Source organism: Diorhabda carinulata, chromosome X (assembly GCF_026250575.1).
Source record: "Diorhabda carinulata isolate Delta chromosome X, icDioCari1.1, whole genome shotgun sequence".
NCBI lineage: Eukaryota > Metazoa > Arthropoda > Insecta > Coleoptera > Chrysomelidae > Diorhabda > Diorhabda carinulata.
In genome coordinates, this window is record NC_079472.1 from 59225197 (window position 1) to 59252502 (window position 27306).

At 32.0% G+C, this 27306-nt stretch overlaps 2 protein-coding genes across 2 annotated transcripts in view; one reads left to right on the forward strand and one right to left on the reverse strand.

Annotated features, from left to right (window-relative positions):
• LOC130901879 (uncharacterized) lies at window positions 1-26995 on the forward strand. Its single transcript, XM_057813534.1, has 5 exons — window positions 1-193; window positions 2728-2876; window positions 10459-10682; window positions 17206-17610; window positions 26542-26995. The coding sequence occupies exons 2-5, from the start codon at window positions 2742-2744 to the stop codon at window positions 26831-26833; spliced, it is 1056 nt and encodes a 351-aa protein (XP_057669517.1). The 5' UTR covers window positions 1-193; window positions 2728-2741; the 3' UTR covers window positions 26834-26995.
• LOC130901880 (uncharacterized) overlaps window positions 1-27306 on the reverse strand; it is a 167319-nt gene that overhangs the window by 131983 nt on the left and 8030 nt on the right. The gene's annotated exons all lie outside the window — the stretch shown is intronic.

Sequence of the window (27306 nt, forward strand, 5' to 3'; positions counted from 1 at the left end):
CTGAATCGATACCCTTCATATACACTTTGTAAATTTCTGTGTCCTTTAATAATTTCAATCGAGAAATATTTTGTAATTCAATCCATCTACAAATAAATATATAAAAGAGTCAACTACCAAATATCAGTCAGTTGATAAGGAATTATTCCAGTGACAACCAAGTAGCGGATTTAGTGAATAGTGAATTCAAAGGGTGTGTAGTTTATATTTATTACAGTTTTGAGTTTTCATTTTATAAAGATATATTTTTTTAAGAAAATACTGATCAACACATTTAAAAATGATATCTACATCTGAAACCACTGATATTTTTTAATATAATTATATAAAGGGGTCATAGTCCAGGTATTGTAGGAAAAATTTTACTAAAATTTTATTAAAACCAATTGACACACAAGATGTTTTGAGATGTACTTTAAGAAAAAAATTTTTCTTGCTAGCAGCCATGGAAAGTTTGAAAAACTGTAAAAATTGGTATTTTGTCAATAACGTGGATGTGACTAAAAATTTCGATACAATATATAGAAACAAGCATTTAGAGAGTAAAAAATTCTTAATCTAAATGTCTATTTTGATACGTGATCCTAAAATGTTGATTTTCACTAATGGACCTCTGGTAGGAAAGTCGTGACGCGCTTGCCAAATTAATTAGACTATAACTTTGCGGATACGTAATTTGAGTAGACTGAAATCTCTCAATAATTGTTATAAAGTTGATTTGCCGATTATACAATATTTGTTCGATCCCTGTTTCTGAAAACAGCTTCAACAACTCAAATTATCTATTTACGACTGAACAGTATTCCAAAAAATTTTATTACATTTAGTTCAACATCAATTGAAATAAATTCCTTAAAAGTGGAAGAAACGAAAAAATCATATAGACCGAGTAATAATTGGAAAAGAAAGATTAAAATCACTAGTTTAAACCAGAAAGACTGAAAATGTGTTAATTTATTGATTTACTAGATGGTACTAAGTAATCACTAGAAGTTCATAATTTTTATTCAATTATTCAAATCGGCCCCGCCGGATTTCCCTGTCGATTCGTTCACCGTCAGAAATCGTTGCTTGGGATTCAAAAATGAAACAGGCCTGAGATTACAAAGAAAGATGCCACAGTCGAGAGCAGGTTCTGAATAATTTCTACATTGATGAAGCTATAGTCAAAAATATAGACTTACTAGCATTATCAGGAGAGTCTCCATGTGTTTTGGAAAATTTCCGCACGTTTTAGACGCATATCTTGAAAGATCAGGGTCTTGGGACTAGATTGACAAGTTGCCTTTATCTGGAATCTCCACATCGATGAGAAAAATGAGCAAACTAAAAAACAACGTGTTTAGAAAAATGTTATATCTCATTTGTTTAATTTTGATCTATTGAATCTTGAAACAAACTCTGCTTGTCGAAATAATACAAAATACAAAAAATAAGTAAAATAACATTGTAATTAATTTTTGGATTACAAATAGAAACCATTTTTGACAGAAACTACCAACTGTATATATCAATTTCTGAACGATTTTCCTCAAAAATCACATTTACTTTGTGACTTTTCACCCAAAAATAAGGGAGTTAGGGAGATCTTAATTCCACATTATTGACAAAATACCAATTTTCGGCATCTTTTTCAGTTCCCAAAGCCGTTCGCGTGCAGAACATTTTGTTTAAAGTACTGTTCAAAAACTGCTCGTATACAAAAATCATTAAAGGTTAAAACCCATGATTCATATTATTATTCCTCGAGCGCTTCTAGAATGGTAAACAGTTCAGCAGAATTTATAGATGTAATAGTAGAGAGTACAAAGGATTTTGACAGGTTTTCGGAGTATGCCAGTTTCATCTTGATTTTTCGAAGTATCTGTGTATACCTCATAAAAGTTGAATTATTTACCTAAGGTTCATAGGTTCAAGCTTTAGGTCTGTAATAGGTAGGGCTATTGTCCATGGAGGGATAACATATATTGATGATAAATATCGCAGATTCATACTGGATAGATATGTTTTGACTCTATTATAAAAATGAGTTGAGTTGATTGGAAATTTCTTTTTAAAGCGTACAGATACCACGTTACGGATTACAGGATAGCTCTCCATTTTCTTTAAATAACAGAATAATTTTTCTAGCAAAGTTGTGAACAATTGCTCAGTAGTCAAGTTTAGATCTTATCAATGATTTGTATATGTGTAGTAAACATCAATAATCTGAACCCCAATTTTTGAATGCTAGTGCCCTGAGCAGGTTAATTGCAGGTTGGCATTTTTTCTTCAATATCAGATTGTGCGTTTTCCTTGTTAATTTTTGATCGAGTATCATTCCTAAGGAGTTTACTCCTTTCACATACCCTAACTTTTCTTCATATAGATATAAAGTTTTGAGCTGTAGCTGAGTTCTTCTTGAGGAACATTCCGCTTTTGTTTTCGATGTACTGAATCACAACCCATTTGTTTTTTTTTTTAATTTCTAAATCGGAGTATACTTCATCCACTCGCACTTGATACTGGCAATATTGTAAGAAGTTACTGCTCGTATACCAAAAATATTTTCTATTTGTTTTAGTGTCAGGTTGAAACCCATGATTCCTGGACTATTATTTTTTTCTTATTTTTGTCAGAATAATGTCTTCAATTATTTTTTACGATCTAGTTGACAATGAAGTATTAGTTTTGGTTTTTTTCCTAGTCTACGTTTTAAAATTAACTTATCGCTTCCTTATATTCCAGAAACGAGTGAAACGATGCTCAATTTAAGAAGAATGTTTCTAATATTCTCCACATTTCTTCTTGCTCAATGCATCACAAGGAGCAACACGTATATTAAAAATACCAACGTAGAAGATCTCGAGATGTCAGCATCAGGATATTCTTATCAAGTTAGTATATTGGTGACAATACGGAGTGTTCCTTTATTCAATAATAAATTACAATTATTGTTTCTAGATGTCTTTAGTTCATTAAGTAATTTAAATAATAGTTATTTATAGTAGGAGTCAAAAAGTTTGTGAAATAAGCAGAGCGAATAGCAAAATTTTACGAAAAAAAATGTTAATCACTTTTAAATCGAATGTCGAGGGTACAATTTTTTTTGTATAACCAACCTATTTCGATAAATCGATAATAAAATAAGCGAATTTAGAATGACATTAAACTGCATATCAATATTCAAATAATCACAAGGATTTGTGAATGGCAAACAACAAATATATGGATTTGGGCACGTATACACTACGACCCAAAGGATTTGTTGGTTCCCCGTTACCTGCTGCGATACTGGAGAGCCCAGTGCTTATAGCTGATCCATCAATCTCAATCCATTTCAAAAGTCTAGAATGTGGGATAGCTTTAATTGCCAGAAATCTACGTCTTCTATTTCAAGCGCTCCCAGGTGAATGTTCTGGAGTTCCTTAGTGTTTCACACTTCGAGAGAATGTGGATAGAGGTCTCGCCTTCTGTGCACGCCGCATTATCTGCTGGTCTAGGTTATCCCAATAGTTGATTTTGCTTTTGATTGATTTTATGATATTGGATCTTAGATTTCTAATCGCTGTTTGGCTATCGGATGACATGATGATAGTTTGTCTTCAGATTGAATTGGACACTTTTTTGCTTAAATTTTCGCTTGTAAAATGCTTGGGGCGCTGCCCATGCTCTTAGAGTGTTTGGTTCTGGACCAGTTCACTTCTATTCCAGTTCCGTCTGCTGTTTTTGCTCCATCCATTAGCTCAGCAGTAGGATATTGCATATACCAATTTCCTGGTTCCGTAAATCTATTTTTTTAGCATACTTACAATAAAAATAAAAAATATGGAGCTCATCAACACCGCGGATCAAATTTTCAATGACAAAGTCAAACGCCCTTGTTAAAAATGGGTATTTCAAGGTAATGGCATATGTAAAATGATAAAGCTGAAGATATCGTCCCAAAAAATCAAAAACTTTCAAACACGAATAAGTTTGATAAACATTTTTCTGCGCGAATTTTTCTTATGTTTTTACATATCATATGGAGTGTGAATTCTAGAAAAAATAAATTTATTCGAAAAGCTGTGAAAAATGATGTTTTGAAGTTACACCCTACTTGTAATATGGAAAAACAAACTTATCTTTGCTTCTTTATCATTTGAATGATGATTTTATATACATTATATACAATATACGGAATATTTTGTTTTTTGTTCAACCAAAATTTTCGCTAAAATTACTATGACGTATTTCCTATTATCTATTTTGTAATTAGTTCGATGGATTTGATGATTTCTGTGTACGATGTCACCGCCTCCAGTTCAATGTGAAATAATATAGTTTATAATCCATCTTCTTGTCTCATTCCTCTTTCTATTGTAATTATCTCCGTGTTTCCTTCTATTGTCATAATTTTCGAGGTTGAATTAATCTTTGTTACCTCGATAATTTCTTTGGCACATTTATCTCCTTCATTTTGTTTAACAGACAGCTTTCTATTGCTATTGGAGACTTGCCGAAAATCAAATTAAAAGTTTGTATAATTCCAAGTGTATAGAAAGTACAATTGATTTTAAACTATTACACATATTACTTTTTTTTCTTCATTGGATTCATGAATGTTTTTGTAGATAATATAACTTTTTTCTCAAGAAGATCTCTAATATAGCCTCAATTTAGTTATAATAATTTTTTTTGAACTTGGAGAAGATTTTTTCCAAGCAATTTGGAAAACTAAGGAAGATAACCTTCCATCCAGCGGAAGAGCCTTGCAATAACTTCTCTAAATTATTCAATCCTAGCGAACTTTCATGTCCTAGAGCGAGGGATGTCAAAGGAGATTACAAGGATTACCAAAGCAAATAAGATCGATATGATATACCCATCAATAGTGAAAATATCCAAAATCGTACATAAAAACTATCAGTTTGCTACTCATTATAATTATCAGCAGATCTAAAAAACATCATTTTATAAATTTCAAATTTATTTCGTTTTTTATGACATTCGGTACACAATTTATATGGAAACCGTGCTAATAGATGTTAATAATGATGATGCTGTCAAATTAAAAAATTTAATCATCACTTTTCACATGATATATTTAGTTTTTAGCAAAAATGAGAATCAGCATTTTTGGTTTGCCTTGTACAATGGGTATACGCGCGATTCTCTTTGTTCCACATCCCCTAGATAATCACTTCTTCTCCGTTCTATCTCTTAGTACAACAATATTACCCTTTCTAATTTCAGTCAACCTGTATATAAATATTTGTTTGCAGTATGTGCCACGTACGATTTTGATGATGTCTCTATCACAAAATTTTACGTAGAATGAAGATAATGATGAACCATAATGTTTAAAATGTTCTTTACAATTAAATTAAATGTTAAAAATGATCGAGAGGAAACAAATCGGGTGATCTGGCCGGCCATTCAATCGTTACACGTCCTCCAATCCATTTATTGGTAAAAACCTCGTTTAAATAATTTCTAACTGTATTTGCAAAATGCGGTGAAGCTTCATAATTTCCTCAGTTATGATTGCACCAAATTGAAAAAACTTTATATTGCTGACAAAAGGGCCAAAATCCTTTTCCAGCAAGGTGTCACACGACCTCCTTTCTTATTTTACATTTTCGAGTGAATGCTTATAATTCAGAAGGGGTGCAAGAAATGGATAATATTTTCATACTGTAATCAGTTAATTTTAGAATAAAAATCGACCTTTTTCAGTTTTTTTCACATCAAATAAACAATTCTCCGTTTAAGATATGAATGAATAGATTTTTCTTTTGTATCCATGTTATATATGTAATCAAAGTTTTCGTTGTTTTTCTGCCTCTGTAGCGGCTTTATGGGAAAACATTTTTATTAGGAAATTATTTTATCCATATTTCTTACTAAATAGCATTACCGTTGACCTTGGTACGTCAGCTACAGGCTACTGCTATCAAGTTCGCCATAAATGTAAACAGACGATGACATGAAAGGGGATATACTATATACGTGGATAAAATATAATGATGAAAATGAGTTTGTGCTGGAAATTGACGTGAAGGTTATTTAGAAAACAATTTTAGTATTAAAAGCGAAATAGGGAAAAAATAACAGCTCATACGTTGTTTTAATATCAGACACATCACGCTACTAGTAAAACGAAGACACCTAGAGTGTTGGTTGACTCGAATTCGCTATATGTACACGCATTTCAGATGGATCTTTTCTAGAAATCTTATTTTTTATATATTACAAAGAGACTGTAATGATTAATATAGATCTACTTCTAATAACCTAATCTAACCTACCAAAAGAAAAACGTCTGAATGATTTACATAGTCTGGTCAACATTGTGTACTCAAAATACATCACAGCTTTACTTGCCGAAACTCAATGGTGTACTCAATCAATTAACGTTGAGAGGTCGAGGTTCCCAACATCAAAATATGTGGGAATGAGACAAGTATAAAAAAAATGTTGATAGGCAATTCTAAGAATATAATTAGCAATTTAGAGTATGGAATCAGGCAGGACCTCTTAACCTAATATGAAATAGTTGATCCAGCTATGATTCCGAATATATTTGGACGTTAAAAATCAAATTTGGAATGTGAAATATCTTATATCAGAACTGATCGGTATTCCAAAAACTAGATGAAGAAATCGCGGCATTTCTACACACAATCAACTTCTCAATGTAATCACTACACTTTCCAAGTACCTAAGTCGTTTTTTAAAACGGGCAGAATATTCACAAGTTTCTATGACTTGCTCGTAGAATATACAGTTGCCATCCCTGCAATACCTATCGTTTAAGGTGGTATTTGACGCGGAACTGACCCATCAGAATACAGACTAACAGGTTAATGAGGTTTCTGCACATTTCGGGCTCTTCAGACTTCTTACCTAATGTGCTTATGCTTTGGATTGTCTTAGGTCTGAATTTTTTCTCCAATCAGACTCCATTTGATCATTGAGCTCTTCATTCGATTCGTTGATGATGCGATATGTCAAGATGCCACAGTAAGGCTCTGGTCCAAAATATGGAGCCATATACCTTTATATTAACTATCTATTGCTTTCAAAGAAAATTAAGGAAAAAGTTCATTTATTGCCGATGATTATTCAAAAGAATGATTTAAATAATCAAATATGTGACTACTTAATTTGCATTGGAAAAATTTTTCAATAAAAAGCGATTTTACAGAATCTAGAAAACTTTGATAAGAAACATTTGGCAATCAACATCGTCGAGTTCGTATTTAATCAAGTGCTTTGGTTAAAATTGAATTCAGAAAACAAAATGACCGAAATTCGATCAAACGTTATCATAAAATTCTTTACTTCTGAAGCCAATAACTAACAATCGGTAGTAGACTGAATGTTACTGTATACGATCGATTGGTAATTGATTCCAGAAACAGTTTTCACTTTATTACGGCGTATTTTATGAGAAAGTAAAATTTTATAGATCATATGGAAACTAGACGAGCAGTTGAATTACAACTTTATAATATATTTATTTTAGATGGAAAATATATCAAGTACATGGAACAGCGTTTTCCACTTATCAAGTTTGAATATAGAATAATTTTATTATCTAATGCAATAATAAAATATGAAGGAAAGTAATGTAATGTAAAATTTTAATAATGTCTCTATCAAAAAACTTTACGTAGAATGAAGATAATAATGATGCATAATATTTAGAATATATTCTCCAACGTACTTCGCAATTAAATTAAATGTTCAAAATTACCACCATTCACTTCTTGACAATTAATGAGGCGATTTTGGAGTTTTCGTTCAACATTTTGTATGACGTCAAGGGATTATTTAGTTAATTTCTTCCGTTATCCTAACCTTTAAAACCGCAATATTGTCTAATCTATTAAAATATACTTTAGAAATAATCAGTTATTTTGGAATCTGTTTTGCTAAACATCAAGATCAATGTCTGAAGATACTAAAATATTAATCAAAAAAAACAAATAAACAATTGATATGACTCTAGTAGGCTGCTGTCATTTAGGTATTCAAATTTACTAAAAGATGTCAGTATATCAATATTTGTGTCAATAAAGAGAGAAGTGCGAAAGATCAAAATAGTTGATTAAACTTATTCCTAAACTAATCAATATATGATTTTATAAGAGAATTCACTAGAATTACGGAACATTTCTTCATGTCTGTCAGATTTGTACTATTTTCCGACCGTCACTTACCAAGATATAGTATCTTGAAATCAATTTTACTACCAATATATTTTAGAACTTTTACTTTTACTCAAATTTCCTCAACTAATCATTTTATAATTTTATAAGTAAAGTCACTAGAATTATGAGAAATTTGTTTAAAAACTGTCAACTTTTCACTATTGTGAGACCGTCAGTTATCAAGATATAGTATCTTGAAGTCAATTTTACTACCAATATATTTTAGATCTTCTACTTTTACTCAAATTTCCTCAACTAATCATTTTATGATTTTATAAGTAAAGTCACTAGAATTATGAGAAATTTGTTCAAAAACTGTCAACTTTTCACTATTGTGAGACCGTCGGTTATCAAGATATAGTATCTTGAAGTCAATTTTAATACCAAAATCGTCTAGTTTCACTCAAATTTACTCAACTAATCATTTTATGATTTTATAAGTAAAGTCACTAGAATTATGAGAAATTTGTTTAAAAACTGTCAACTTTTCACTATTGTGAGACCGTCGGTTACCAAGATATAGTATCATGAAGTCAATTTTAATACCAAAATCTTCTACTTTCACTCAAATTTCCTCAACTAATCGGTTTATGATTTTATTAGTACAGTCGCTAGAATTATGATACATTTGTTCATGAATTTCGAAGTTTTTATTATTTTGGAACCCGTCGGTTACCAAGATATAGTATCTTGAAATCAATTTTACTACCAATATATTTTAGATCTTCTACTTTTACTCAAATTTCCTCAACTAATCATTTTATGATTTTATAAGTAAAGTCACTATAATTATGAGAAATTTGTTCAAAAACTGTCAACTTTTCACTATTGTGAGACCGTCGGTTACCAAGATATAGTATCTTGAAGTCAATTTTACTACCAATATATTTTAGATCTTCTACTTTCATTCAAATTTCCTCAACTAATCATTTTATGATTTTATAAGTAAAGTCACTAGAATTATGAGAAATTTGTTCAAAAACTGTCAACTTTTCACTATTGTGAGACCGTCGGTTACCAAGATATATTATCTTGAAGTCAATTTTAATACCAAAATCTTCTAATTTCACTCAAATTTCCTCAACTAATCGGTTTATGATTTTATTAGTACAGTCACTAGAATTATGATACATTTGTTCATGAATTTTGAAGTTTTTATAATTTTGGAACCCGTCGGTTACCAAGATATAGTATCTTGAAGTCAATTTTATTACTAAATCATTTAGATCTTTTACTTTCACTCAAATTTCCTCAACTAATCAATTATTTGATTTTATAAGTGGAGGCACTAGGATTATAAATTTTCAAATTTTTAATATTTGGAGACTGTCGGTTACGAAGACATTGTACCTCGATGCCAATTTTTCTACCAAAGCCCACTACATTCTCTACTTTTACACATATTTTTGAAACTGACAAATATATCATTTTATAAGAGAAATCACTAGAACTAAGAAACATTTCTTCACAAACTGTGAACTTTTCAATATTGTGGGTTCGTCGCTTACCAAGATACATAAGCGGCATTATCGGCATTATAACTTTTGTAAACTTGCGTTCATAGAAATTGGCCCACTATAAACTTTTAAAAAGAGATCAAAAAGAGAAATAAGCTGTTTCAAAGACAATTGACAAATCAAATGTTTGAAATATTAAAATTATTGCGTTTGCAACAGAAATATGCATATTATTTTGAGATAGACTTCCTACCCCAAACTTAACATCTTTGCTTAACATTCCATAAGAAACTATTAATTAGATCTAGAGATGTTATTAGAGCACAAGTAAGGTCATACTCATTATTACGAAATTAAGAGTTAAGTTTTAAATTGGCAATAATTCATGTTAATAATAAAAAAATTAATCTGCTTAATGCAATAATTTCACTAAATAAGTTTTTATTGATTTATATTCACATTAAAGCATATTGAATTTGTCTATCAGACAGCATATTTTTTTCATCGTATGAAAAATATGAAAAAATATATATTAAAGTCAAAAGATTTTTATGCAAGCAAATGATAGTTGATTGTTTTGTTGCATGGTCTTTTAATTTTATATGTGAATGTTATTTAAGCCTCTCCTATGCGATACGAATCTAAATATGAAATTCTTTGACAATTATCAAAATTTTACTCGTTTATTGATGCTGATAACATCTTTACAATCAATCCTAATTCTGTTTTCACATTCTGGGTGATAATTGTATTTCCATAGATATAAGGTCGTTGAAATATTGCTTCAATACGAAATTTATTGACTCAATTTCATTTTGTAGACAAAATCTGGAGCTCCATTCGATTATAACTCGTTTTCGAGCAAATCCCACGACAGTCCTCACGAATACGATACAATAGGAAGATATTATAATCAACCTGTACCGCTTAATTCGCTTCCGTTATCACCGAATTTCCTTTCGAATATTAATTCCGAAGATGTCGATTCATATGGAGAAATACCCGTTCCCTATGCTAAGGGATTCGACGAATTTATGGATGGCAAGTAAGTAAACAAGATAATTCTCGATCTTTGAATATCACGTTCCATATTCACCGAAAATTTGAATCAATCGTAGCTTGAAACAAGTTTTTTCACGACATGCAGTTGAAAGTTGTAAGATTACGAGGTTTGTCCCAATAGTATCGAGCCTAGCCTCATATCTTCGAATAAAAATCTCCAAACGACCTTTGGGAAATATATTTTGTGAATCGTGTAATAGTTGAATTAATATTGGTAATGAATCAAAGGCTTATAGCTAGGATTCAGAAACAATGCAACCGTCTTTACGTAGGTAGTATTCTGAATCACCCGAAAAAACCAAAAATTTGGATGAAAATGAACAAAACATAGATTGTTTCTTCAATCATCATGTTGAAGTTGATGTATTGAAAGTATACATCAAGCAGTCACACTTTGATGGTGATCTTTGATGGTGATTTGCTGGTTCAACACGAAAACGTAATTTTTATACTTTGTGCAACAATATACCCCCGAACTAAATCCCAGCAACTCTATCCAAGATCATAAATACTGTTTATTTAATATGACGTGTTATTTATTCCAATGGGGGACTATTTTAAAGGATGTCACTCACTGGAGCATTAAGCATAACACCAAAACAAAAATACAGAAACATGGGCTACGTTTAATACTTTTGGGAATAACCCCGTATATTAAAAATAGTCATTTAGGCAATTAATTTGAAATCTAGTATTATCAAACATAGAGAAATTGAATTCTTGAAAATAAAAGCGAATAAGAATTTGTGAAAATAATTAATTGTTATCACTTTGGAAACAATGCTTTTAATGCCTTATTGAAAATTTACAATAGACTCTCATTTAATTAAGTTCATCACTTTTCGTTATAATTTTTTCTTTCAAATTAACATAACGTTATTAGAGTATAATAAAGAAATGAGAAACGCTTTGTAAGTAGTGTTAAAATTGATTAAATATAATTTTTTTTGTTTCTACGAGGATGGTACCAGAAGTAACTGGCCCAACAAAGAAAACACAAAAGTTTTGAAAAACAAAATATATTTATTTTAGACCCATACACGTATCCCAACGATGTTCGATAAGTTCGATATCCTTTTTATAATAAGAATCGTCAAGCATAGTCATTAACTGCCGACATCAACTCTTCATTATTTATAAAATGTTTGACCATCTAACCACCGATTACCACCGAACCATTTTTTCATGTCTAGGAACAGAAAATAATCCGAGGAGGCTAAATCTGACGAATGGGGCGTATGAGGTAGCAATTCAAACTTTAATTCATTAATTTTGGCCATTTCAATACCGATTCCATGACATTGCTTGCAGATGGAACGGTCTTTTTTAGAACCGGTTCTTCCTTTTCAATCCTTTGTTTTGACTGTTCATTTGTTTCGGTGTGAAGTGATGAACCCACGTTTTATCCATCGGTTATATTTCTGTGAAACATTGCCAAACATCTTCACGATGCTATTTTTGTGAACAAACGCGGCACTCTTCTTGTGTAAACCTCTGTCATGTTTAAATTTTCACATAATATGCGATGTACCGCACTTTCTGGAATCCCTAATATGTCTGCTAACTCGTGCACTTAGGCCGAAGCTCATCCAGTACCGATTTGTGGATTTTCTTCAAAATTTCTGGGGTCGTCAACTCTGCTACCCAATATTTTACTGCCAAACAAATCCTAAACAAGGTGGCGTCTTCAAACTTGAAACCTATTATATACTTTCTAATACCGTGGTATTTTTCAAGCAGCTACCGCTACCTAGAGGGTACTTCTGAGACCATCCTCTTATTTTTTGAATTATAATGCTTCGAATAAAACGAATAAATGAAACTTACTTAAACTTAATTCTTATCAAGTTCTTTAACAGAGTTACGATGGATGATTTTGGAATTTACTATGAAATATTTTGTCTTGTGTAGAGAGTGTACAGTTGGTGTCCAAAAAAAAATGGATAAAAACTACATGGTTATATTCCACACTATTATAAATGTTTCATGTTTGAAAATAAACAAAATTTGTGCTTTTGACTGCATCGCATGGGAGTAATTGAACTTATTACAATATCTGTTCCAGTATATGCCATCGGGAAGTTTCCGCAGTATATTTCCAGATTGGATGTGTGAAAACTTTTTCACATAATGCAATCTTCTTTACCTTGGATTTTTCCTAGTTAGATAAGATTTTTTTATAGAGCTGTGAAGCCTGTAAAAGTACGCAGCATCACCTAGAAAACTTGGAAAAAATCGTTTCATTGCCGGTTTACTCGGAAATATTAATCATCAAATCCTCAAGCAACAGTTCATTGAAAGCAATCTCTTGTGACTTTCACTATTCCTTGTAGTTGCGTACTGATAATATCGTCAACTCGCAGATTCGAAATGGGTACAAGAGAGAGAAATTTTAATGGAGACTAGAAATTCTACAGTTTTGGTACAATTTTTCATGTTATGCGAAAGTATCTGCAGCTCACCCTCTATTCCTAATAATAAAGTTATTGGAAACTTGCTTATGTAGCAGAAAAAATTGAAAGAAATTCAATGATTTCAAACAAAAAAACTTCAAAGAAAAAAATACCTGTAAAAAGGGAATTATCAAAAGCATACAATCGTGAACATATACTCTACGCCAATTTCCCTAAGAAAAACTTTTGCAGAAATAAACGAAATAAATCGTCTAGAGGTTTTGTGAAAATTTTAGAGAAAGTTCGTTAGTAAATTCCCTTCTCTAAGCGTTGGATTTCCAATTTTTTACTGAGGAAAAGTTGAAAAAATCTATAAATTATCTCTTATAAGAGAGTCCTCGACGTATTTCCTTTGACACGGCTAATTTGAAAGCACTTTGAGATTCCCCAACAACTTTGCTAACTTGAAAACTCATCTATAATGTCGTATTCATAGTATATTCTAGTTAACGACATAATAACGAGTGAAATTATTCAGGCACAAGTTGAAAACGAAGGATTCTTAAGAAAAAATTCTCTCTCATCTTGAAAGACCTTTGATTGGAATACAAAAAACATATTTCTTGTGCCGATGCGAATATTTTCAACATCAGATGTTTTTAATTATTATGAACGAAATATCTTGGAATGGAAAAGAACTGGTATTCAAAAAATCTAAATAACTTATCGAATAGTGTGTTTATTTTAGTTTCTGGTGAATAAGTTTATCTAACCATGAACTTCTAAACTCCATTAGACTTCTCTCTAAGAAAATACGCTAATACAACATTCCATTAAACTCTATGTGAGGATTGAATTGAAACATTTCTGTTAAAATTAGTGAAAATTGAAAAGATGACATAGAGCGGAGTAGAAACGGCACTTACTTTACAGACAGGGTGATATATTTTCGAAAAATACATTAGATATCAAAAAGGCATTATTTCTCTATCCTGGTAGAAGACTGTTCCTCAGTTAAAGGTACCCAAATGAGGTTTTATTAAAATGGACATCCCCAGAATGGAAAAGCTGGACACATACCTTAAGAATTAAATTAGTAATAAGAATTTAACAAATGTAAACTATCCCCGGACTCGGAATATTTATTGCTAAGAACAAAAAAAAAAGTTTTGGCAACAAATAAATTTATTGAAAAGATAGCACAACGAATATAAAGCAGTTATAAAACAAAAACAACTCAGATTTATATATTATCAAGCTGCAAGTTGCAGCCAACAACTGAATTTCCAATTGTTGGAGTTGAATTGTTTTTGTGGTGTACCGGTTGAGTCCTTTGGGTGTGGTTGAAACTCCAGCGTGGCAACCGTAGAACTGCGAGAAAAAAACATAAAATAAGGAAGTAAACGAAAGTACGGATGGAAATTACTGAGAAAGGAATGAGTAGGAAGAACCAATTTTGTTTATTTATTAATAAATATCAAGAAAGCAAAGAAAAACTCACCTGCGAATATAAAAATACATTACGAGGTTTCATTGAATTTCTCTTAAAAAGTAGGAGGTCGATAACAAATTAATTTGTTCAAAAACTCGAATGACAGAATGAATAAATAAGAAGTGACTACTGGGTCACAATACGTGAACAAAAGAATATTTAAATTATTTGAAGAAAAACGTAACAAGCCGAATGGGATGTTACAAATAACCGTAGTGTTATTTAGTGTTATTGTTAGTTAAAAGATCGCTTGACATAGTGCAAAAAAACGTGCAAGCAATTGCATGCAATTTCATGCGAGGTCAAAATATTGTTTTAATGGATATTGCACATCGCTGCCACTAAAGCAAACAAATTCCTAACCTCAATTTTTGTTAAATCTAAGTATAATTAGAGAAGTGAAAAAGCTGTCAATAATTTTATCAGTTGCTGTCTTACTTTTGGAGCCTGATTTACATATTGGTTGTTAAACCAAAAGTAAATAGATTTCTCACTAGAATTGCAGTCCAAGCTGCAATGAAAATGGCACCAAACCGATAATATTTCAAGTGCGAGATCTTTGCATAAAACAATCATATGAACTTCATCTGCGCATGCCTTTTATCAAAAAATATCGCACATTGCATTGCATCTTGTCAAGCAGCGTATGCCTTTGATCAAGAAATATTGCATCTTGCATCATGTCGAGCGGCCTAAAGGAATTACCAGGTGCTACAAGATCCATTAAAAAAAACGGGTCAATCGGAGAGATGAGTGTGTGTGTGTGTGAGGGCGAAGGTACTTAGCCGAAATTATTTTTCATGATTTGTTTTTATAATGTAGATGTTAATGCCTTTTCAATGATCTCAAGCATGCTTATATAGGACGATCGATCGTTAAGCTGGGATGATGATCGTCAAAACGTGATGGTAGAATTTTTTATTATTTTTGTTTAACTATAGACGCTAGGGAATCGAGGTGCCACATAATCCTATTTGAATTACCCGCGAACGACACCAGCGCCATCCAGATCTTGACATATCGTTTGTTGCATAACCATCCAACCAATGCCTTTGTGAGGGGGTAGTTATCAGCTTACATCTTTTTTCGCAACGGACACGTGACTTATATAATGACCGAACGTTATGGATCCTTTTTATCTCCCCCCGTATATCTACTTCTACCAAATGTCTGTTTAAAATTTCTTCTAATCAATTATGTATGATATCGAAAAATTAGCATTTTCCAATTTGTGGTACAAAGAAATAGGTAGTAAACTGTATATTGGAACCATACACGATTCCTCTCTATAGATATGCGGAATTTTTACTGTTGTATTTCGTTTTCCAATTCCTATTATACATTCGTGTCGATAGGAAAACCGGTTATCTTTCCAACTGTATGAAATTGCAGCGATATTTCTTTATTATCGAAAATACATACGAAAAATCTCATCGAATATTCCAACAGATATAAATTCAGTAAGATACAGACAGTTGGTTACTGACTATACAAATGAGAATTCTCCGAATTCAAAACATTAAAATTCCGTCTCATTCGATTTGATGTTTGGAGTCAGTTCCTATATTTGAAAACTAGATAGTTACCTAACAAATTTCAGAAATTACTCGGATATCCACGAATAAAACATTAACTGTTTCTCTAACTTTTCCGCGTGCACTCAACATAAATTCCATGATCAACACTGTTTCCAGTTACGGTAACCTTGGAAAAACGCCGAGAGCCCTGTAGCTTCTAAAGAATTGTTAATTGCATGATGAGGATCTAAAAAATCTATTGTTTGATGCCGAATGCTAATTTATATTACCAGAAAATCAGCACATATCAAATGTGAAGATCCCAAGCGAAGTCCAAACCAGACTAACCAGAGTTAGAACATACCTTTGTCTTTGGAATTTTATTAGTATTAGGCAACAGATTTTGTGTTGATCCAACAGGCATCGTTGTCAAACAACTGACTGGAACATGCTCTCTGGTATACGGAAACAAACGTGTCCATTTTCAAAGCGTAAATTTATATTGTGTGGTTAATACTGAGCTCCAAAGCATTGCCTATTTTGCTGTGGGTCAAGGTCGATTTCTCCTTTGGAACCGCTAGCTTCACTTGAAAGTTATTTTCCTCAATTGATTGCAAATAGAATTTAACCCTTTGAAGAAAATGACTCTGGAAGATTACCTAAAAAATGGAGGAGCAGTTGGTAATCCATCTCTCAAGAAATAATGTAGACTCAACCTTAAAATCAGCAGACCAAGAGGTCTCAATAAAAAAAAGGTCTCTAGATCTCAAAGGTTGTTCTCACAATGTAAAGCTTTCAACTGGTCGGTCATATATTTTTGAATGTTCCCCGAGATTAGATCTTTAACGTTCTCTTAGTATTCAAAAGTAGTTTACACCAGCTCTTAATGATTATATGAATTCACCAAATTTAACATAGAAATTGGAAATTAATTTCGAAATTTCATCTTAAATTCCAACTCTTTGTTTTGTAACATATAACAAAAACACAACTAGTACAATATAATAAGTCTCATCATTCACCAAATCCAAGTTCGATGAATTACTAGCATAAATTGCTTTGTCTCTCGAGTAATTTTATTTTTAATTTCTTCTGTTATTTCAGCTTCCCAGAATCAAATCATTACGGGCAGCAATCAACAAACTTCATCAAAGGCGGCGGATCAAATTACGAAGACGCCGAAAGGGCAAGCAGTGGAGAAAAAGGAACAAAAGGATATTTAAATCGAGACGAATTCTCGAAAGGCCTGAAGGGTCGTCACCAAAACGACCAAAGAAAAGGATTTTATGACGTACTTGGTGGAGATAAACTCAGTCACAACCAACAAGAAGGACACTACGCCAGCGAACATCATTCAGGTCATGCTAATAAGGGAGGATCCTTCTCTGAGGAAAACAGCCACGATAAAGGGTCGAAAACGACTGGTTATCACAAAGTTTATCACAAGGATGAATACAAAAAGGACAAAAGCTTCTATGATAAAAAGGATAAGAAAGGATATTTCAACAGGTAAATTGAAGTTTATATTCTGTTTTATGGCTTTCATAGGATCAACTTAGAAAGAATAAGATGTCAAAATTCATTATTTATATTTGATAGCTGCAATTTTATTTTGATACGACGAGTTTTATAGTCCTGGAATTCCAGACATATTCTCAAATACTATCAATATAAAATCAGTCGTTTAAAAATACTAAAACTGGATTTTCATTTTATAACGGTAATAAAAAGGTTAGATAACGATTTTTGTGGTATTCAAAATTTATATTAATTGAGGTTAGGTCCAAGAAATCTACTGCTGATAAAATGGATATGTTAAACGAAATAGTTTCAGATGAAAACAAACAAAAATATGATTTTGGTTTTGTTTTCTTGTTAGCAAGATAATCAAGTTTGATAACTACCTATATTCCAATAAAACAATATACACCAAGTGAATTAAAGCTTTGCCTCACGTACCTTATGTCTAGGAGCAGCATAGTTGCGCTAGAGCACTAGGTGTTCCAGATCAGTCTTTTCGGATAGAATTAAGTTAATTTTATGCTATTAGGATATTAAGAAGTTATAAAAAAGGTGACTTCGAATTACAAGAAGAAGATATTTCTTGGGTCAGATATCGGTTAATCAGTAAGGGGTCGAATGATTATTGTTTTATTGAGAAGTTGTCTGAAAAACGATTAAACAATGGGGTCAGACATCGGTTAATCAGTAAAGGGTCGAATGATTATTGTTTTATTTTATTTGCAGTACGTTTTTACTCCAAGTAACTCAACTTTGGTTTAATTTACTATATTATCCTTCTAGGTCAAACAACTTCTTTAGTCATCAACTTTAATAATGTCGAGTTGAAATTTTCATTACATTCTTGTACATATTTCCATTTACAACGCAAATTTTTCATTCGGTATAAGAGAGTATAAGAAACAGCGTAAATTCAAGAGGATTTTGAGAGTGGAAATCGAGAATTTTCCTACAGAAACTAAAGATTCAATACGTATTGGTTCATTTTAAATGGTAAAAATTTGACTATTCCTTTAGTAATTAATAATTTCAAAATGAAATTGTAGTATTATCAATACTAAGGACGACTACAACAAGTAAACAATTATTTTAGACGATGAAAATTGTCTACTAACGCGAATTACCAATGAAATGCCACTCTGACTTTATTGTCAAAGTTTCTGGTTTCCTTTAGGCAGCCTTCTACTCTAATATTGAAATTTGTTGTTGAAATACATGCTCTGTTACATCTTTTGTAAACAGAAATAAAATTAGAAAACAAACATTTTCTGAGAATCAATTCAGAAGAAGTGAATAAAAAGCATCCTCCTTCCATTATTGCGATCCGGGATAGTGTGTGTCGAAAATGGAATCTACCCTCTCATATTTTGCGAAAAAGATGTAATTCAATTTTTGTCGCCGCACGTAAACAAGAAAGTGGATATATTTTGAAAAAAAAAATTTTGTTCAAATAATTTCCCACCAATAAAAATCTCCACATCTTAATTTATTTACTGTGATTCATCCAACCTTATTTCTAATGAATCGCAGTATAAAATTGAAATTCGATATTGGAAGTTCCAAGGGACCACGAAACACTTTTTTCTGATAGAAAAACTTTTTGGTAGAATATCTGGTCGTCTTGTGAGTCATTTCGCAATCTAATCGTTTCATCTAGTACTTCACCGATACTTTGGCGGTTGAGTTTTAGCAACAACATTGTCTACCGATGTACTAAAAGCATGTCCAGTAGCAAGCATTAAAGAACGTATTTAAATCACAGCATATTTAAAAGTACATACATTGAGAATTTATTGTCAATCATTAATGTTTTACACCCCTTGGTATAGTATAGTCCCACGTTGTAGTTTACTCTTATAGTCCCGATTGAGACTAAGGAAAACAACACTTTCTTCTTAGCCAAATGCAGTAGTTTTTTCTTGATTTCTTCGCTCAAACGTTACTTTTTCAAGATAGTCAATGGAAATTATCCCACACGCATCCCAAATAATCGACGCCATGATCATATCTGCAGATGGAACGGTCTTTGCCTTGTTTGGAGCCAATTCTTCCTTTTCAGTTCATTATTTTGATTGTTCTTTTGTTTCTGGTGTGAAGTGATGGACCCACGTTTCATCCATGGTTATGAAATATCGTAAAAATTCTATGAAACACTCGATAGAAACATCTTCAGGACGCTGTTTTTGTTCCATTGTGAGCAAACGCGGCACATCTTTCTCACATCCTAATTTTCAGTTAATAGGCGATGCACCACACATTCTGAAATGCCTACTATGTCTGCTAGCTCACGCATTTTCAGTCGACGATCATCCAGTACCACTTTTTGATTTTTTGCAATATTCCTGAAGCGTCACCTCATTTGGTCCATCACTGCGATGCTGGTCTTCGCTTAAACTCTTCTACCCAATATTTTATTATTGATAACGAAGGAACAATCTCACCCAGAGTAGAATCTAGTTTAGCTTTTATATTGGTTGGATTAATGCCTTTCAAATAAAAGTACTGTTTCAGATAACGACGACGATGTTTATAAATTCACTGAAATCGTTTAGCACTATGAATAGTTGCTAAACAAAAACTAAATAACGTGGCATCTTCAAACTTGAAACATTTGCTTTACAGATTGTGAACTTTCTAATCCAGTGATATTTTTCAAGCAACTACCGCCATTTTTAGGGCAGACCAGGTACTACTAGGACCATCCTTGTATTGTCATCCGTCCTCGACAAGTGGGCAAAATTTTGATATCGTCTGGTTAAAGTCGGACAAAAAATCGAGTTTAAAGAGAGGGAGAGAGAGAAATGCTATATTGTTAAAAATTATCAAAATTTGCAGACAATTAAAATTTCTGTCATCGGTCTCCAGTAAGTGTGCGACAGAAATCAATCAGAAGTGTTGAAGTGGTAGTAAATCGAGTTAAAAGAATCCTGTTTTGTAATTTCCACCAAACTGCATCTCTTCTCGAAATAATTATCATTTATTTCCATAATTTAGCACTTGATTATAAATGGAGAAGGAAAATCTCGATATATTAGATATTTCGAATTGTCTCAACTACAGATATTCAAGATCCTATTCGCGACAATCATAAATCAGCTGCTTTTCGTTTTTTTTTTTGTCTGTTTATGGCGTAAAATTTAGTGCCATCATTTCAAATTCCCGAGCAAAGCTCAACTGATATCAAAAGAAAATTAATTGCACGAATAAATGATTTCTGAAACTTTATATTAAACATAAAATTTCCAACATTAATTTTCCTATATGTGTTTAATGACTAAAGTTGAAAGTGTACAAAGAAAATCTTTGTATATTCTCTTAAAAGTTTCCAACTGCTGTTTTCGTTCTTTTCAAAGAAACAGTCTGCATTCTAATCGTTTCCTCGTTATAATTTTCTGCAAGAAAGTAAATTAAAATGTGTTGACAGGTAAAAACATGTTATCTAGTTTTAAACTGAGAAACATTTTATTTGTAAAGCAACGCATATTATTCACTCTGACTTGTTTTATACAATGAAATATTTATACCGGGGTATATAAAAAAGTGTATACGTATAAACCAGGTATGATAAACACGATGTTATCTAATTCACATTGAAAAAAAATTGTAAACAACATTCATTTCATTATATACAGTCTTCATTAGTTTTTTGATAATTTTATTTCAAATTCTGACACTTTTTTGTATTTTTTCTTTTACGAATAATATGATATATTCTTTCATCTCAACTCTCTATCGTTTTGTACTGGTTTCTCAAAAACTTCTTATGTGGTTCTGCACATAAAGAGTGTCTCATAAAAATGTCGATTTCCAATGTTCACTTTGTTTATTAAATAATCAAACACAAAATCTCAATATTCGAATTTACTATTTCAATTTTCAATTTCGAATCAAATATCTAATTTTGCCAGGTACTTATTTCTTATAGTTGCTAGTCGTCTTCTTCATTGCCCTGAATTCAAATGTGAGGAGGAATTCCAATAAATTTAATGTTTATTTAGGATTTCTGTATTTAAAACAGCTCTTTAACTAGGAAAAAACAACCATTTTCACAACGAAAGTGAACTATTTCCATTTTAGAATATGAAAAATATTTTCCTGGGGCACCCGACTAAATCTTAGCCTCAAGAAACATTTATTTTTTTGGTAAATTTGAATAAACGTCAAGTTTTGCGAGAACGCAACGTCTTTTGTTGAAAATCATGAAAATCGTCGAACAATAGTTCCAATGATATAAATAATTCTTCTTTGGTTTTTCTGAATCGTATAAACTGTTTTTTTTTCTCGCAACAGAAACAAAGTCTGGCTAAAATAATACCACAGAGGATTGGAGGGAATCGAGAATAAATCAAAGTTGATATCCACCCCATAATGAGGAATAGATTTGAAGGGATAATCCGTTATGTATTAGGAACTATTGATCGATAAACTTTTGGCAACAAGAAATTCATTCAGTTGAAACAGATACAAAATATCATCTCAAACGATATTTTATTTAATACTCAAAATATTCAGATGAATGATTGCATGAGATGTCTATGGGTAGGATTAAAAACGTCTGCTTCATTTTTTATAATATACACTGCCGAATATAAAATTACAGTCATCCAATAACTCGGATTTATTCCCTGAATGTTTCGATTGTTTCAACTGCTACCTCCTAGTATTAAACGCTTAAAGAGAAGTAAATGAAAAAAAATCAAAAGATGTGGAGTAATTGGAATTGCACTCTAACAATAGATAATACAGTTTGATTATAATGTTGAGCAGATATGGAAGAATTTCAAAACATTGAGATGATGATCTCAGAGAGATACTTTAGTTGTCTTACATTATATCTGATAGAAATTAAAGTACATTTACATCACAAGTGCGAATGAATGTTTAGTCAACTTCATTCATAACCTTAATCTATTCTCTATTCAATTCAAATCATCAATAATTCATTTTACAAAATGAATAATTGAAAAATCGTCTTTCTGCAGGTAGAAATTAAGTCAAACTGAGTTTTATACTAATTCTTGTGTATTCAACTCTATCAAATCATAACAATCTGAATCTTGGGGAAATTATATAGTGGGGAGCCATAAAAACCTAGGTTCACTTACTACGTGGTGAATGCTATGAAAGGAGCTTCTGATCATTACTCGTGAGCAGTTGAAGAATTAATGAAAAGTGCAACTTTATGGTTGTATAACTGCACTGGCCGAAACCGGAAGAAGAATATGATGTTAACACACACCCACACATATGCTAAGAAGAACATTCCACCACTCCCGGTTATTTCGACAGGCCCTCATCCTCGTTTGGGTCAAAGTTTTGCGCGTAGATTCCTTCCTCTCCTCTGAACTCTAAGGAGAATTTCGGAAGTCTTATCTTTTTGTTAAGAATCAACCTGTTGGCTATGGTCTTAATTGTCTGGACATCTCAATCGTCGAGTAAACCTCGCTTCGCCTTTTCTGCAGCTGTTCCGCACTTGCTCATTAAATGCGGAGTTAACGTGTCGGGGGGTATCCTTTTGTGGGTTCACTTGGTAAGCTTAGGATTGGGAAGACATTTGTTTGTTTTCGGGGCATTTTATAATGTAGCCGTTTTCATGTGGCATATTTTGCTAGGCCACTCATATTTTTTTATATGTTCTAGCTATAGTCCTTATTTGCTGTATATTTCGATTTGCTTTCAAGTTATATATTATAAAGGTCTTGTTGTACCAATATTACTGGATCTCTTGCAAAATTTGAACGTAAATAGTGTTGTTATTGTAAAGAACAACCAGATTTCTGCATTACATATTGAAAAAAGTGCGAGGGGTAAGCAACATCCCTATTCCAATCTCTCGTTTATATAGAAACCACTGGAGACTGAATTTCCGATTTTTATTTTTATATGCGGGTTCTCATAAATATTTGTGACTTCCAAAGCTCCCAATAGTTTGACCAGTAATCAATTAGGTCTACAATTAATATGCAGACTCCCATTCTTACGATTGTGAAACTTTATGTGAAACAGATTCGGGAGCCGACTATTGATCTTCTTGTCCGAACTTCAACTTTCGTTTTCGGCGAATTATTTTCGATTATTTCGCCCGTTTAATCTTCTTGTTGATCCCATTACTGCAATACTTTTATAATTTTCACGATCCCTCTGATGACCATTTTTATGAGATGGGACATACTCTTCTGAGATTTCGCTTGTATTAGTGCAACTTTGGAATAATTTTGCAAGATTTTTTGTCCCTTATTTCATTAAATAAGTTGACATGTTACTGTCAAATATCTTTCAAAATGATTATTTCGTCGAATGTATTCCATAATCATTGAGGACACCCATTTTGTCTTGGAGACTTGTTTTAAATATAAATCTAAATATTTTAAGCTTTATTCAATAGTTGAGGTATTATCGAATGTTGAATAAACCTTGTTCCTTTCGGTTAATTCAATAAAATGTGTATCATACAACTTATCTGAATACGGATGGAAAATTATATTATCCCGACATCAACAACTTTTTGTAAATGTTTTTCTCGGAATCTCTACCTTTCATTCGATAAAACATTTTGCTGGAAGGTCGGGAAAGGATTCCTTAGATGAATCCTCATAGTCGCATTAAAATCTAGGATGGTCATCTTCATTCAGTATGATAAATGATTTCGATATTCAACTGAGACTGAGTCTACTTAGTCGAGATAATTAATCTTTCTCTTCTTAAAACATTTAAGATTTCAAGCTTGATTTATGGTACAGAACCACAAGCATCGAAAGCATATAGTGAATGTAATTCGAATCAATTCTTCTGTTAATGGACCATAAAATATTTAAATGAAAAAATATAAATTTCAGTATTAATGGTGGATGTTTCGAAAGTATTTTTCAAGAAATGATAATAATTTTATCGGAGTCAAAAAGTGTTTATTGGATAAAAACGAGTATTAAAATTTATTATATAAGGTGATATACATAAACAAAACATCATCAAGTTTTGAACACGCTTATATTAGCTTCATCCGTAGGTGACCTTGTTCATTGGTTAGTAACTCTTCTTTGAACTAAGAGCAAGAGGCCCATTACTGTTAGTGTATCCCACTACTTTAATTGCGTTCGTTAACCGCTCGGCCTTCAAGTCATCTCGAATTTTAACGCAAGAATCAGGAAATAAACTAACTCAAACTAAGGTAGACTCAAAATAATCGAAGATAAAGTAATTCCAATCTAACCTTATCTATCCTAATCTAACCTAAACTGATCTTACCTAATAAAAAAATGGATCCACTCCTCAGTCTGCTTAACAACATCAAGAGACAATTCCCAATTCGAACATGAAGAATCTTCAAAATCGATTATTTCGTTTAATTCATAAGTCCAAAAAGCATAACTCGAAATCGATCAAACGAATAAGTAGTAAAACATGTAACCCCGAAAAGTGTTTTATTATCATCCTGGAATGAACAGAAAGTATTTCTATCAACTGAAACGTTAAATTCAACATTCTTGTCATATTTTTTGAAATAATTTTTGGTTCAACTTCATCCAAATGAGTCGTCAATCATTTGGTAAATGCTCGGTCGCTGTAGGTTGAATAAAAATATTTAAAGGGAGTATGTTGTCCTCAGTAAGCAGTAAAATTGAAATTCTGAAGAGGATTCTGTTGCTTGAATCTTGCACTAACGAGAGCTGATTCATTTACTTTACCCCTGATCTGACAAATTTATGTTAACGTCACTTTGTAATTCATTATGTATAGACTCATGCTCGAATCAAACAATACTGAACCTGTTGAAGTTTCCCTAAAGTAGAAACGCGAATTCGAGAGAGTCACATCTCAGAATCAAAATGAATTGTATAGAGCAACGGACGGTGATATTTTCTATTAAAAAATTAGCGATTTTAGAAGTGGATAGAGTCGTATATAAACTATTGAGGATTCCTACCAAACAAAAAAAATGTTTAAAAAGTTCGTGATTTCGTGTTTGAAGATGAACGTGTTAAAGATAGTGACCTCCCATAACATGTGGTACATAATAAAAAGAAAAGAAAATGTATAAATGATAAGTACCACGAATGTTAACAGATACATACAAGCAAACTCGAAAAAACATTTACCGTGCGTTTTAATACAGTATAGACAAGACAATCAAAATATTCTGTCATAGATCAGAATATAATCATAGATCATAGATCATAGAATCATAGATTTGTATGACGTAGAAACTTCAGCTTTTAGAAATCGCAATTCACACTTGGATGGAGCATCAATAATGACAGACATTTTCACGTGGCTGTAGCATAACGCCGACTGACGCCTGAATGTCAACAATAGCGAAGTGTGTAGTGCGAGAGCTTAGCAGTCATCTACGGCGCTTTCTTCTGCCCACATAGTGTCTGCACGGAGCGATCGGTGGTTGAAAAAATACGGCCCTCGTATAGGGTTATGCCACTTGATTTCCAAAATTTGGTCAGGCAATAAAAGTTAAGAAGTTGGATAAAGGTATTCCCTCGCATTATTACGATTCACTCAGTCACATATATACACCATTTAAAAGACGCAATAGCTCAGACAGGCTTTGAATTGGAGCTGGACCATTGGGAAAGGCACTGAAAATCCTTTCCTTTCAGGGAGACAAAAGTAGAATACATAAGCATATTACCATACCAATACGACATCTAGTGCTTATTTAAACAGAGGGAATCCATGTAAGCGTGAAATATATCATCAACTAAGATTATTACACCATAAAATATACTTTTGTCTAAGTTTGAAAATTGAATTAATTTAATTTTGTACTTACCTTTTAGTTTTGTCTAGTTTATGTGATCGTTATGTTTCTGTATATAGGTGAAGAAAAACTTTTTATCACTAATTGATATTATGCGAATATAAATAGATGAGCACGTTATATGATAATGTCTTCATTTCCATTTATAGATATGGTGACGCGAATTCTAAAGAAGAATCAAGTTCTGGAGCGGTTGTTAATGGTAAATCAGTCGATGACAGTTTTAGACAAGGCAAATTTGGCGTCCAAGGAGTAAGAGAACAAGGAAAATCTCTAGAGGAATCTAGTGGATATAATGGTGCTGATGGTGAAGTTAAATTTTATAAGAATGGCGCTTCTTATGCAAATAAAGCTGGTAAATCGCAAAATAAGGAAATCGGTTTTAGTGACAATAAAGGTGAATATTATCAAAAAAAAATAGGTGATTCCCCTATATTGTAATCAAATTCAATTTGATGAACCATTATTACTTATTTATTCAATATTTTTTTATTGTTTTTTGAATAATTTGAAATCAAGTTTGTTATAGATTGTTATTTATTCGCTTATAAATTGAAATTTTTTTAAAGACTATTGAGTCTGCAAATATATGACGTATTCCGCGATGTCTGTCTATTATTATTCCTTCGATCCTTTCTAAAGTCAAACTGAATTTTCTTCTAATCATTTATAAAAGAAATTACTGGAAAATTGGTTCAATTATCAAAGTCACCGAGACACTGAAAGATCGTTTTTGAAGAAACCAAATGTGGAACATGATGACGATCAATTTGGTTTGAATTTTTTGAAAATACATTTTCAAATTTCTGAGGTTAAAGTGTCTTGCTTCTTTGATGAAGTGTGTTTTGTCGAAAACGTCCGTGATAATTCCATGTTGTAGAGTAGAGCCAGGAGGATTTTTTTAATCGTTAATG

Coding starts and splice junctions, on each gene's coding strand:
- LOC130901879 (XM_057813534.1), top strand. CDS start 2,742: ATGCTCAATTTAAGAAGAATGTTTCTAATATTCTCCACATTTCTTCTT. Junction 2,877..10,458: donor CATCAGGATATTCTTATCAA/GTTAGTATATTG, acceptor TTCATTTTGTAG/ACAAAATCTGGAGCTCCATT. Junction 10,683..17,205: donor GACGAATTTATGGATGGCAA/GTAAGTAAACAA, acceptor CTGTTATTTCAG/CTTCCCAGAATCAAATCATT.